The sequence below is a fragment of the Prionailurus bengalensis genome, chromosome E4, assembly GCF_016509475.1.
Source record: "Prionailurus bengalensis isolate Pbe53 chromosome E4, Fcat_Pben_1.1_paternal_pri, whole genome shotgun sequence".
Lineage (NCBI taxonomy): Eukaryota > Metazoa > Chordata > Mammalia > Carnivora > Felidae > Prionailurus > Prionailurus bengalensis.
The window spans coordinates 56,832,423-56,845,220 of NC_057360.1; the positions used below are offsets into that span (position 1 = coordinate 56,832,423).

The 12,798-nt window shown below is 45.6% G+C and overlaps 1 protein-coding gene across 1 annotated transcript; it reads right to left on the reverse strand.

Moving 5' to 3' along the window:
• Positions 1–993: 993 nt before the first annotated feature.
• Positions 994–12,292, reverse strand: SLC30A10 (solute carrier family 30 member 10). Its single transcript, XM_043568215.1, has 4 exons — positions 11,571–12,292; positions 10,802–10,879; positions 6,332–6,571; positions 994–2,992 (listed from the first exon to the last, which is right to left on the reverse strand). Exons 1-4 carry the CDS (start codon positions 12,163–12,165, stop codon positions 2,493–2,495), a joined length of 1,413 nt encoding a protein of 470 aa, XP_043424150.1. The 5' UTR covers positions 12,166–12,292; the 3' UTR covers positions 994–2,492.
• Positions 12,293–12,798: the final 506 nt, after the last annotated feature.

Genomic DNA, 12,798 nt, shown 5'->3' on the forward strand with positions numbered 1-12,798 from the left:
CCATGAGATCATGACCTGAGCTGAAATCAAGAGTTGGATGCTTAAACAACTGAGACACCCAGCCTAAAATTCATTTTTTAAAGAATGAATTCTGCAGAACTGATACTATTAAAATGAATACAGGGCTCTCCAAGGACTTTTGTCAGCAATAACTCTCACCTACCCTTAGTTTAAGTCAGTAACTCAGAAATAGAGACAAATTTGCCTCCAGGGGATGTAGCAATGCCCTACATGTAGCAATGCCCTAGAGGACACCCTAGACTTTTAAAAAAAATTATTTTCATTTCAAAAAAAAAAAAAAGAAGGAAAGACTTCTGGAATGAACCTAAGCACACAGGAACACTAGAAAGTGAAATGACACCATCTTTCTAATCCCAGAGGAAAACAGTGTTGGGTAAAGCCACTGTTCAGCAGGCCCTAGAGCCACCAGGAAAACTGACTCAACGAGAAGAAAGTTCCTGCATTTCCTTGGGAGACTCGAAATGCAGGACAACTAAAGAGAGAGTAAAACTCAAGTAAAAATATCGTACTGCAGGCATCACGATGACAGAGGATGTCACGATGACTGCCTGAGATGACAGAGGAAACCACTTAACCCCATACAAAAATATTGCACTGAATGAGCTTGTTTGAACTCATTAAATGTACTCTAGCTGTCTTAAACGGGATTATTTCACAATGACTCTACTCCATAATGTGGTATGTGATTAAGTGGTCGTCAAGCTACCTCTGTGGTAAATTTGTTACATTTAAATTTAGTGCCTTTTCCTTTCCTAAAAAATACTTTAGAGAGTAGAGAACATTATCTGGATGTAAACTAGTCTGCATTTCTCTAGCCAGGGGCACAGAAACTAAAAAATTATAATCTTTTCCTTCTAATAAAAAGCCGAATGATGGGAACCAATTGGAAGTGAGGGACAGACTTCCTCTTTGGCTCCAGTCAAGGCATCTCAACCAACATCTGTCTAAATTTTGGTCCACTTATCACCGTGGTGAGTTTCAAAGAGAATCCCCTGGTTTTTTGTTTTTGTTTTTTTTTTTTTTTTGTGAGTGCATGCCATACTTTTAAGATTAAAGATAAAAATGTTGTCTTATATTTTACCCCTCTTTTGGCTATACACTATCTATAGACTAGTCCAACAAACTCCTAGGGACAAAAACGTATTCGACTAATTCATGGCCAATTTAAACTCAGATAATAAATTTTCAAGGAATGAAAAAAAATTCTTATCCTACTGATCACAGATGCTTACTTATTTCAGCCTAAGAACGGACACTAAGACATTTGTTTAAACGGCATTAATGCTGAAAAATGTGGGTGCTTTTTGCGTCACCAACCCAGGATTTCTGTGTGAGTACCGCACAGATTTACAACAGGACTCTGTGTCTAGAGCCTAAGAGGTGATCGTTGTCAGTCAATTTTGCAACCCATCGGGGTCTCTCTACACATAGACTTTTCCATGAAGTTACTAGTTGGCAACTCTACTAAATACTTTAAAATATGTCTAATGGAAGAAAAGCCAATCCAGCTTATTTTTGGCAGGAAGGAATACTCAGTGTCATATATTATTCTCTCCCAGAAATATCCATTTTCTCCTGATAAATGCTACATATATCCACATGATCATATAAAAGAAGACTCAAAGGAAATTTGGACAAATAAGTCATTAAGCAATAAATGAAAACAATCCCAACTGGACTGATTCTACAAGACAGAATGTAAGTATTGTGTCATACTTCAGGAAGTAGAAATATTCCCACACTTCCAAGTGAAAAAAAAAAAGCATTTGTGTATTAAACATTTGAAGCACCCTATAGTTGTAGTTCAGTTCACAGCAGAAAGTAAACACTAGTTTTCTCTCCACCCTGCAAAATGAAGAGGTAGTCAGCAGGCATTTTCTTCCTGTCTTCCCCCAATAACCTCTCCTTCCTTTGATGTTCTGAGACTATTTTCTACTTTAATAGGTACTCATTTTGCATTTATTTGAAAACAAGTCAAAGAACAAAAATTCTGCAGTGACAGGACTACCCAACCTTCCTCTTTTATGATCTTATGATGGAATGAAAAAAACATTAGCTAACATGGTTCTTTAGTTTTTTCGATGTACTTGGCTATGAGCTCACCTGAGAGTCAGCCACAAAATCGAAATCACTTTAAAACAAAAACTACTTTGAATCCTGTGTCCACAGCCATTGAGTCCCAGCCTTCAATGTCCCTGATACGTATGCTGGCATGGTTTGCTTTTTGAAGTAAATGTTCAAACTAAAACAGTGAGTTTGTTGAAGAGCAGCATGAGATACCCAGGACGACGTAAAGGAGTTCACAGTCACATAAAAATTAACAGACACATGCAATTAACATCCCAAACAACCAGCCCGTTGATGAACACAGAGCGCGCACACCATGAATTGGACCAGTGCCTACAGCCCGCAGAGGTCCTTCCACAAGCCCGAACACCTCGTCTATACTGTCTGTGTATGTCAGGACAAGATTAAAAATGTGTGCTGTTGACATAATGTTGGTCCTCCTGAGTTTTGCTCAGAGCTTGTCCGTGGTCACTCAGACAGCTGTCCAAAGATACTTCAATAGCCACTTCTCTTGTTACTTGTCCACGGAGACCATCACTTGGGTACGTGTCCAGAGGGGGACAGCCATTGTGCTCTGCGCAGCCATTGACGTGGGCCAGAGGCAGGGCCCCGGGTGGGCAGCACAGCTGTTTCTCACAGCCCTTGGAGATGCAGGGTGAACTACAGAGCAACAGCAGATCCTTCTGCTCCATGGTCTCCTTCAAGTCCATGTGCTCAAACTGGATGGTCACATTGTGGATTCCCGCATTGTGGAAGATTTCTCGAATTTTCATACTGGCGTCCTGATAGCCCCTGTCCTTCCGATACTTGATGTGCAGGGTGGCGATGATCTTTCCACTTATAAGTTCCCAGATGTGCACTTCATGTACACTGCTAACCCCGGGCACGGCCGAGAGTTTACTCACTAGAACAGAGGAGAGCAGACAAACACTAAAGTGCGTGCTGTAGTGGAAACATGCGTGGCACCCACCACAGGAGGGACGTGTGCCCTGGAAGTATTCTCACCACCCCGATGTATTTCAAAAACACAAAGAAAAATAGCTGGACCTGGACGGGTACGTTTTCTAGTAATCCTCTTTCTCCATTCAGAATCCGTGTACCATCCCTCATCAGCCCATAAAAGGTATTTCAAGAAAGGGTGTTTGAGCACTGGGTGTTGTATGGAAACCAATTTGACAATAAATTTCATATATTAAAAAAAAAAAAAGTAAGTTTAACAACAACCCCCCAAATCCCCAAGGTTGTTGAGTTTACCAGGGAATAGACACCCACATGGGCTGTGTTGGGAGCGTGAAGCAGGATGCCTTTCTGAAAGGGGAGAACTTGGCAATAGGGACCAAAAAACTTCTCCAGCATCCCTAGTGCCAGGAATTTAACCTAAAGGGAAATACCCAAATGTTCACGCACAAAAATGAGTTGACCGATGCTCTTTGCGTTAATGAAGAAACGAAAACAAGGGAAGAGTTAAATCGATTATATAAAATATGATACAGCCATTAACAAGTAAGTTGCATATTTAAGGATATGAGAAAAGGCATATAAGCTATCTGTAAGTGAAAAAAACAAATAGTTTTACTGTGCATATGGCATGATATTTCTTCTTTCTTTCTTTCTTTCTTTCTTTCTTTCTTTCTTTCTTTCTTTCTTTCTTTCACAAACATCAGTGTGTATACACACACACACACACACACACACACACAATTTTTTTAAACAGGAAGTAAGCTTCACACCTAGCACAGAACCCAGTGTGGGGCTTGAACTAATGACCCAGAGATCAAGACCCAAGCTGAAATCAAGAATCGAAGGCTTAACTGAGCCACCCAGGCGACCCCACACACACAAAAATCTTATGCAGATAAAGGCTTGTTTTATTGAATGATTGATACAAGATATTAAAAATGGTAATTTCTGGGTAGCAGGATTACAAGAGATTTCTAGTTTCATACTTAGGCTCTTCCATATTTTCCATACTTTCTCAAATGAGCACGTATATAGAGAAATGGTTTTGAAGACGGATTATGAGCAAAGACCCTGTAGCCAGCTAGGGTTTGAATCCCAGTGTAGTCATGACCTTGGGTAATTTACCTAGCCCCCAGTGCCTCAGTGTCCTTATCTATAAGTTAGGAATAATAATGATAGAATTGCATAGGTTTACTTTAAGAATTATAATGGGGGCGCCTGGGTGGCTCAGTCGGTTAAGTGCCCGACTTCGGCTCAGGTCATGATCTCACAGTCCGTGAGTTCGAGCCCCACGTCCGGCTCTGTGGTGACAGCTCAGAGCCTGGAACCTGCTTCAGATTCTGTGTCTCCCTCTCTCTCTGACCCTTCCCCGTTCATGCTCTGTCTCTCTCTGTCTCAAAAATAAATAAACGTTAAAAAAAAAGAATTAAAATGAGTGAATATAAAGCACTTAGAACATTACCTAGCATGTAATAAGTGCCTTACAAGTGTGTTATTGTTATTACTATATTTTTTAATTTTTTTTTAAATATGTTATTTATTTTTGAGAGAGAGGGCATGAGCAGGGGAAGTGCCAAGAAGGGAAGAGACAGAGATCCGAAGCATGCCCTGTCCTGACAGCAGAGAGCCCAATGCAGGGGTCGAACTCACGAACTGTGAGATCATGACCTGAGCTGAAATCAGACGCTCAATTGACTGAGCCACCCAGGCATCCCATTACTATCTAATTTTTAAAAATGTGTTTAAAAAAAAAAAAATATATATATATATATATCATCATATATCACTATATATCACAAATTGGTTTTGATATGTGTATCTTTTTCTTCAACTGGAAAATAAGCTTCTAGAAAGTAGAGACGATGCTGTGTATCTGTGCCTGGGTATCTCCTTCCCCATCTCCTACCACCTCTGCCTGCGGCATCGGGCAAATAGTAGGTTGCAGGAAATGAAGCCTGACTATTTTAATTCTGCAGTAAAGCAGCCAGAGAGTTGACCGCACCTACCAACTCTGAGACTCTAAACCAACAATGGTGCCAAAGAGGCCCCCAAAGGCAGAAAGAACATCCAGGAGGAAAGACTGCAGGAGAAGCTCCAGCTATTAGCAACGGCGCAACCAACTGGTCCCAACACACACTATTAAACATGGGTTTGGCAGGGCTATGGCCCTCATCAGACAGTCACACTGTAAATCACACCTTCCTTCATAGAGGAAAGCCTAGCCATGGCCATAAAATGTATTAAGACCCATTCAAACCTCATTTCAGGAGCTTCTCATGAAGTAAGGTCTTCTAAGAGGCCTGGGCTCTATCTCAAGTTTACGGGCTCACTGGTGGGGCAGTGAGTGTATAACACAAATATGCATGAAAAATGTTTTTTTACAAAAACATAATCCCGTTTAGAAACACTAGAGATGAAGTTGCAAATTCAGTTTCTCACCAACATCTGGATAGTTCCCATTTAGAAATTCTGCCAAGTCTTTAAAATACATATCCTCAGATACACATAACTAAGAGGAGAGTTTGACCTTCTGTTTGAGCAAAGCAAAGAAACAGATTTCATTACTGAACGAGGTCATGAATTCAGGTTAAAACATGAAATACGGTCCTTTTTACAGTGTTATAAGAGACCGGGTGACTTGCATGCCCATAAAAATCAATTAAATAGAATGCAAGATCTAGAATATAAAGGAATGATTTATGTTTTCAGAATAAGGAGAGTAAAAATCAAGTTCTTGGCAGGGTAGCCTTCTTTGCATTAAATCTTTGACATGAAGGTAAAAGCTGAGGAATAGGGGTGCCTGGGTGGCGCAGTCGGTTAAGCGTCCGACTTCAGCCAGGTCATGATCTCGCGGTCCGTGAGTTCGAGCCCCGCGTCAGGCTCAGGGCTGATGGCTCAGAGCCTGGAGCCTGTTTCGGATTCTGTGTCTCCCTCTCTCTCTGCCCCTCCCCTGTTCATGCTGTCTCTCGCTGTCCCAAAAATAAATAAACGTTGAAAAAAAAATTAAAAAAAAAAAAAAAGCTGAGGAATAGTTACTGCCCAAGCACCACATTCTCAAAAACTTGCAGCTGAGTCAGAGCGCCATGAGTCGTAAAGGACCTTTGGTTCTTGGAGCTGTGAGTCATCTTACTAGGCTACAAAACATATGATGGATGTCTCTATTGCTTGGTGATTTGAAGTGTTTCAGGACACATAAATCAAACACTACTCTGAAATAATGCTGGCCCTTTGGCCTGAAGACCATCAAATGGGCATGGTTCTAGATAAGAATCATCTGACTTACTCAGCTCCTCTGTGTTGACTCCTTTGGGGACCATCTGCAGCAGAATGGCAGCAGTCTCCTTGATGAGTGGGAAGGCAGATGACAAAATGATGGCGACCATGATGACAGTCAGGCTGGGGTCTATGTAGCACTGCCAGTTACATGGGTCCTCGCCTTTCAGGGGACGCACGTAGAATATGATGGCCGTGACCACCACAACCACTGACCCCAGGGCGTCGCCCATCACATGCAAAAGGACACCTGTCAGGAAGAAAGAAAGACCAATGAAGCACAGATCCAAATTTGGGGGCCATGTGACACTCAGGGACCTGGGTTCCCAAGTCTATGAATACCAGGTGCTATTTGCTTTCTTTTTGGTTAGAACAGCAGGATGAGTTTGAATGGAAAAAAAAAGAAAGGAAGGGCAACTACTTCACAGGAAACAAAACCCTAGGCCACCATCCCAGGACCCAGAGAACCTGGAACAGCCTAGGAAGATTCTGAGCCGCACGCACATCTGGGGAGAGGGGGAGAGGGACTGTGCTTGTTCATAGTGCTACATCATGGCCATCTGTCACCCATCAGAAGGCACCGAGCTGGCAAATGGAGACTGTGCAAATGGTTTCTTGTTCTTTCAGACAAGTATCTGTGATTTAAATTGTTTTAAACATTTTTAAGAGGAAAGGGAACAAAGATATATCACGAAAATGGTTCCTTTTATTCCTTGCCTTGCCTCTCCCTTCATCCATTTTCTCCCTTCCCTACATGACTTTGCCTACTGCTCACTTAGCCAGGGTCATTCAAACTGGATCTGGTTCAGGAGATCCTTAGGAAGACCCTCCAGCAAGGGCACCTGGGTGGCTCAGTCGGTTAAGCACCAGACTCTTGGATTCACCTCAGGTCATGATCTCTTAGCTTCATGCGTTCAAGCCCTGCATCGGGCTCTGTGCTGACAGCATGGTTCCTGCTTGGGATTCTCTCCCTCCCTCTCTTTCTGCCCCTTCCCGACGCGTGCTGTCTCTGTCTCTCTCAAAATCAACTTTAAAAACATTTTTTTTAAAAAGGGGCACCTAAAAAAATAAAAAATAAATAAAAATTAAAGTAAAAAATAAAAAAGGGGCACCTGGATGACTCAGTCAGTTGCGCATCTGACTTCAGCTCAAGTCAAGTTCTCGTGGTTCGTGGGTTCGAGCCCTAGAGGCATACCATGTACGCATTCAAGAAAACACTATTTTCTGGCTGGTCAGTCATAACTCCCATGACATAGAGTAACTTCTGTCTTTTACTTAATAATAATTGTAATGCTGGCTAACATGTATGCATCAGATGCTATTGTAAGTATATTACACATCTTTACATATTAAGTCCATTTAAGGACCCTCTTAAGTGGTGATTCTCTCCATTTTACAAATGAGGAAACTGAGGCATGGAGTAGCTACATAACTTATCCAAAATCACACAACTAGAAAGTGTTAGAGTGGGGATAGAAGTCTGGGTAGTCTGACGAGAGAACCAGTATGCATCCTGTCTCATATATCTCTCGCATTTCAATTCCGGGTTTTCCTTCTAAGAAATTTCACTATCGGCTCCTAAAAATTATACAAAATAGCGTTCAGACTTGTCTTTCCCATAATCCATGGTCGGATGCTTAACCGACAGCCACCCAGGAGCCCCCTCCTCTACCCCTGAGGTCTTTCTTACTGGAAAAAACAATTAGAAAGAAACATCTCATCAAAGGAGACTTATTTTCAAATGATGTTAGGATTGCTGTTCATCTATTCATATTTACAATGAAATACAAAAGCTAATAATCTTCCTGACGATCTGTTACAACATTTTTTAACGTACCACGTTTGATCCCATTAAATAAAATCAACCACTACAACTGATGAGAATTTTTAAAGGATCGTGCTTTCACTGTGCTTTGCGGAAGCTGGAGCATGATTCTCAGAAGGCATTTGTTTTACTCCATTTAAATAAGAGAAACAGTCATGAAAATCTAGAAATGATTTTTGTTCACAAGAATCCTCATCAGTTGGTGTTCCCCTGCAGATCTGGGGCGGGAGGGGTTTCTAAAGAAGTGGTTTAAAGGTCAAAAATGTGGGGTGCCTGCACGGCTCAGTGGGTTAGGTGTCCAACTTCAGCCCAGGTCATGATCTTGCAGTTTGTGAGTTCGAGCCCTGCGTCAGGCTCTGTGCTGACAGCTCAGAGCCTGGAGCCTGCTTCGGATTCTGTGTCTCCCTCGCTCTCTGCCCCTTCCCTATTCGTGTTCTGTCTCCCTTTTCTCTCTCAAAAATAAATAAGCATTAAAAAATCTTTTTAAATAAATAAATGTGAAAAATGTAACCACTCAGTGGACCGGCTACGGTGGTGAGGCAAGCCACTGGGCGTGGGGGTGTATAGGCAGTGTGGGGCACTTGGAAGGGGCAGAAATGTGAGGTAGGAGCCCAGGAAGCCAGGCTTGCCTCCGCTTCGAGCCTGGGTGACTTGGGAAGTCACCAGACTCTCTGGATCCTGTTTCCTTATCTATAAAGTGCGCGGGTAGAGTCCACTCCTACTGAGGCCTTTCCAGCTGTCATATTCTGTCTGCCTTCTCCGAGTCATGGCTCCAGACGGTTCAGACACAGGCCCGAGGGGAGGCCAGCCTTCCTCATGGCCTGAAGGATGGAAAGTCTCCCGCCAGCCACAGCACGGGCACTGACGGGCACTCACCCTCACCCAAGAGGTGCAGGGGTGAGCCTGGCAACTCCACCCACTGCCTGAACGACAACAGCTCCCACCTGGTGGGATTCTTACAAGTGCCAAGTGACTCCTTCAAGAACGGGGCCTGGCACAAAGCAGGCACTCCACAAACATGGTGGCTGCTGTTCCTCCCGCGTCGTCGCCCAAGCACTTCACAATAGCCTCATGAAGTAGATATTACCATCCTCATTTTAAAGATGAGGGAATTGGAGGCTTCGAGAAGTCCAAACACTTGCCTAATATAGGAGTCAAGACCCCAAACTGAGGCATCTTAAGCCCAAATCCCAATCCTTCAGCCACTGCATCATTCACCCCTGTCAGAGGCTAGAGGCTCACAGTCCTTGTGGACCACAGGGCTCAGCCACGTACAGCAAGGCACGTCACCTCTGACATCTTTGCACCCAGGATCTCCAACAGCTCTAGACCGAAGATCAGCCACATTATACAAGTTTCCATACATTATGCTTCCCAAACAAGGTCACGATATCTATCAGTCCTGCTCGTAATTCTTCGGCATCTTTCCACCTACCTGTTCTCTTTCTCTGCAACATAAGCATGAATAATTAACACAATGTGCTTTGAAAAGTTAATGTGCTATGAAAAGCCTATGATATATAATATATAGTATATATTTGATGGATATTATGTATGTATGTATGTATATACACATACATACATACATATATATATATATATTTTTTTTTTTTTTAAACCGAACCTAAAGAAAGATAAAGGATAGTGATTTTTCATTACAGATTCTCTCTTTCCAAAAAGACTGACCACCAAGCACTTTAGAAATTCCCCTGTTGCGGTTCAATTTTTTAAAACTGACCCATTTAGAAATGTTTAGGAGCTCATGTGTGGTTGTTACTATTGTTTGGGGGTTTGGGGGCGCTTTTTTTCTGATTTTCCTTATAGATCCATTCTGGGTACCACTTTGTAAAAGAGAAGGGAGCCTCTCAAAAATGAAAGTGTCTCCTGGATGATTACTTTTTCTGTATATTATTTCCAGCTAAGTCCCATCACAGGCTTCCCCAAATCATCTGAAAGTAAAGGGTTGCATAATCTTTGTGGAAATACTCAAAGTCAAGATCGGGGCTTCTCGAATCACTCTGGAGCCAATTCTCTGCCCAAGAAGGTGAAAGAAAGAAATGCTGGATACAGTGTTGGTGTCTGGGTGAGAAATGCACCCTTGAACTCCCTGACTAACCTTTGCCCAGCAGTACCTGTGACCTTGAGCACATGGTAGAGGGAAGACTAGTAACGTGCCTTCCACGTGCCTCACCAGAACCTCCACTTTGGGCCTGGAAGTAGGGATTCAACTGAGCCAACAAACCTGTCCCAGACACAGATTTCTGGCAGAAATAAATGAGGTCCGAGGGTCACTCGGCAATGCCACCTTGGATGCAAGCCACCCACTCTCCTCTCACCGTTCTCAAAATATATTCAACTGAAATAGGTCGCATTTGACATTAGCAATAGCCGGGGGTGGGCAAAATCAAGCAAAGTAATAGCATGCCGCTGATCTGCGAGGCTCTGGAGCAGGTGGCATTAGCATGGCTCTAAGTGGAGCAAAGATAAATCATTAGCGACCAGTGTGTCCCTCAGAATCAATGCAGTGATTAGGCAAGAGACGAGGGTCATAGTCTATTCATGCAACTGGCCTACTTTCTAACACACCTTCTTAAAAGGCAAACAGGAAAGAAGGGCACAGCACTGCACACTCCTTTGCCCCAAAAGTAATCCTACCTCTGATATTCAGGGCTTCCGACTTTTTCTCCTTTTTCATAGTCTCTTCTGGCTCATTCTGGGTGTTCAGAGAATCACCTGCATTCAAAGAAGAAACCTTGTGTTGTGTATAAGTTCTACAAACAAAAAGAACCAATGGACTCAAAAAACAGTTTTTGTTATTTTAAACTCCCACTAGCTCATCAGACCCCCTACCTCTCCCCCCCCACCCCAAACACACACGCACACATATACCAGAATGGTACATTTTGGCCTTGACATCAGCCTTCATTCACACTCCTATTCAAGTTAAAAAAAAAAAAAAAAAGAGGCAAGTGGGAGCCCACCCCATCCCCAAACCCGGTAACCCCCAGGGGACAGAAGGATGGGCAAAAGGGGAGGGAGAAAACAAAGTGCAGACAGCATCTAAGGAAGGGGCAGGGTTTGGGGAGTGTTATCTGTTGCCCAATGATAACGGATTTTCAAGACAATCAATACTCCAAAGCAGATAGGATAAGGGGAAGGGGAAAGAGGCCAAAAAAGAAAAAAAGAAAAAAGAAAAAGAAACTGGAGAATACGATAAGTTAGAGGCAGAGAATTAAAGCCGGGCTGCAGAGGAAGGGAATTAAAAAAAAAAAAAAAAAAAAAAAAAAAAAAAAAAAAAAAAAAAAAACCATGGAAGCAGCATCCGCAGCCAAGCCAGAAGAAGAGGGCGTGAATGCGGAGGAAGGGACGCGCGGGAGGAGGGAAAGGCAGAGAGAGAGGTGCGGAGGATGCAACCGAAAGGCACCTGCTACGTTGGAGAACACCGTCGCCCCCCGCTCCTCCTTCCGGTCCGCCGAGGCCGCGCCGCACGGGGACTGGCCGGGGCCGGGGGCGCCCCGCGGGGCCCCGATCGCGCGCGGGGTGCGGCCCTCGGCCGGAGGCGGCGGGCGGCGGCGGCGGCGGGGACCCCAGCAGGCGAGCCAGGCGGCGCAGTCCTGGAAGATGAGCAGCCCCAGCACGTTGACGGCCAGCCCCAGCGCGCCCACGATGAGCACCAGCTCGGGGTCGTCGATGCGCTCGGGCCGCGCCAGGCGCAGCACGGCCTCCACGGAGATGGTGAAGCAGAGCGCCGTGAGGAAGACGGCGTTGCTCAGCGCGCCCAGCACCTCGGCGCGCGCGTAGCCGTAGGTGGCCCCCAGGCCCCCGCGGGGTCGCCGCGCCACGTAGCCGGCGCCCAGCCCCACGCACAGCGAGATCAGGTCGGACAGCATGTTGAAGGAGTCGGACAGCAGCGCGATGGAGTTGCCCAGGTAGCCCGAGACCAGCTCGGCCACGAAGAAGGCGACGGTGAGCACCAGCATGAAGAGCAGCCGGCACGTCTTGCCCGAGTAGCGGCCCATGTCGCCGGGCCCGCCGCCGGTGGGGGCGCCCCTGCGCGGCCCAGCCCGGTGCCCGCCTCTGGCCTCGCTGCCCGCCCGGCGCCGGGCTTCTTATAAGGCGGAGGCAGAGCGCCCCCGGTCCCGGCACGTCCAGAGTCTAAGGGAGTGGCCGCGGCGGCAGTCTCTGAGGGCCCTCGGGCCGCCTGCGGGGCCCCTTCCCCCTTCCCGCGTCCCGGCCCCACTTGGCAGGTGGCCACGGGCCAATGTCTGGCCTTCTAGGACAGCGCGGGGCAGAGACGGAGCTGCTGGGGAGAGGGGGCGTGTCTGCAGCGCCCTCCTCCCCGACCCCCTGAGGCCTGGGTGGGATTCACCCACCGACCCCGCTTCCCCAGTCCCTCCCATCCCAGTGCGCCGACTGTTGACTCTGAGCGATAAGGACCTTGAGCTGCGGGGTGTGTGCTCTGCGGTGAACGTGGACACCTTCGCGTAGGTGCCCAGACGGGGCTGGCATTGTAGATTCCACATTAACCCAGGGAGGCCCCGGCCAACCCTGCCCAACCTTCAGGGCGCGTCCTGCTTTGCCTGTCGTAAAGCTGGAGCTGAGCCCTCACGTAGCATCCCCACTCCACTACAGCCCGTGGGCTATTTTATTGT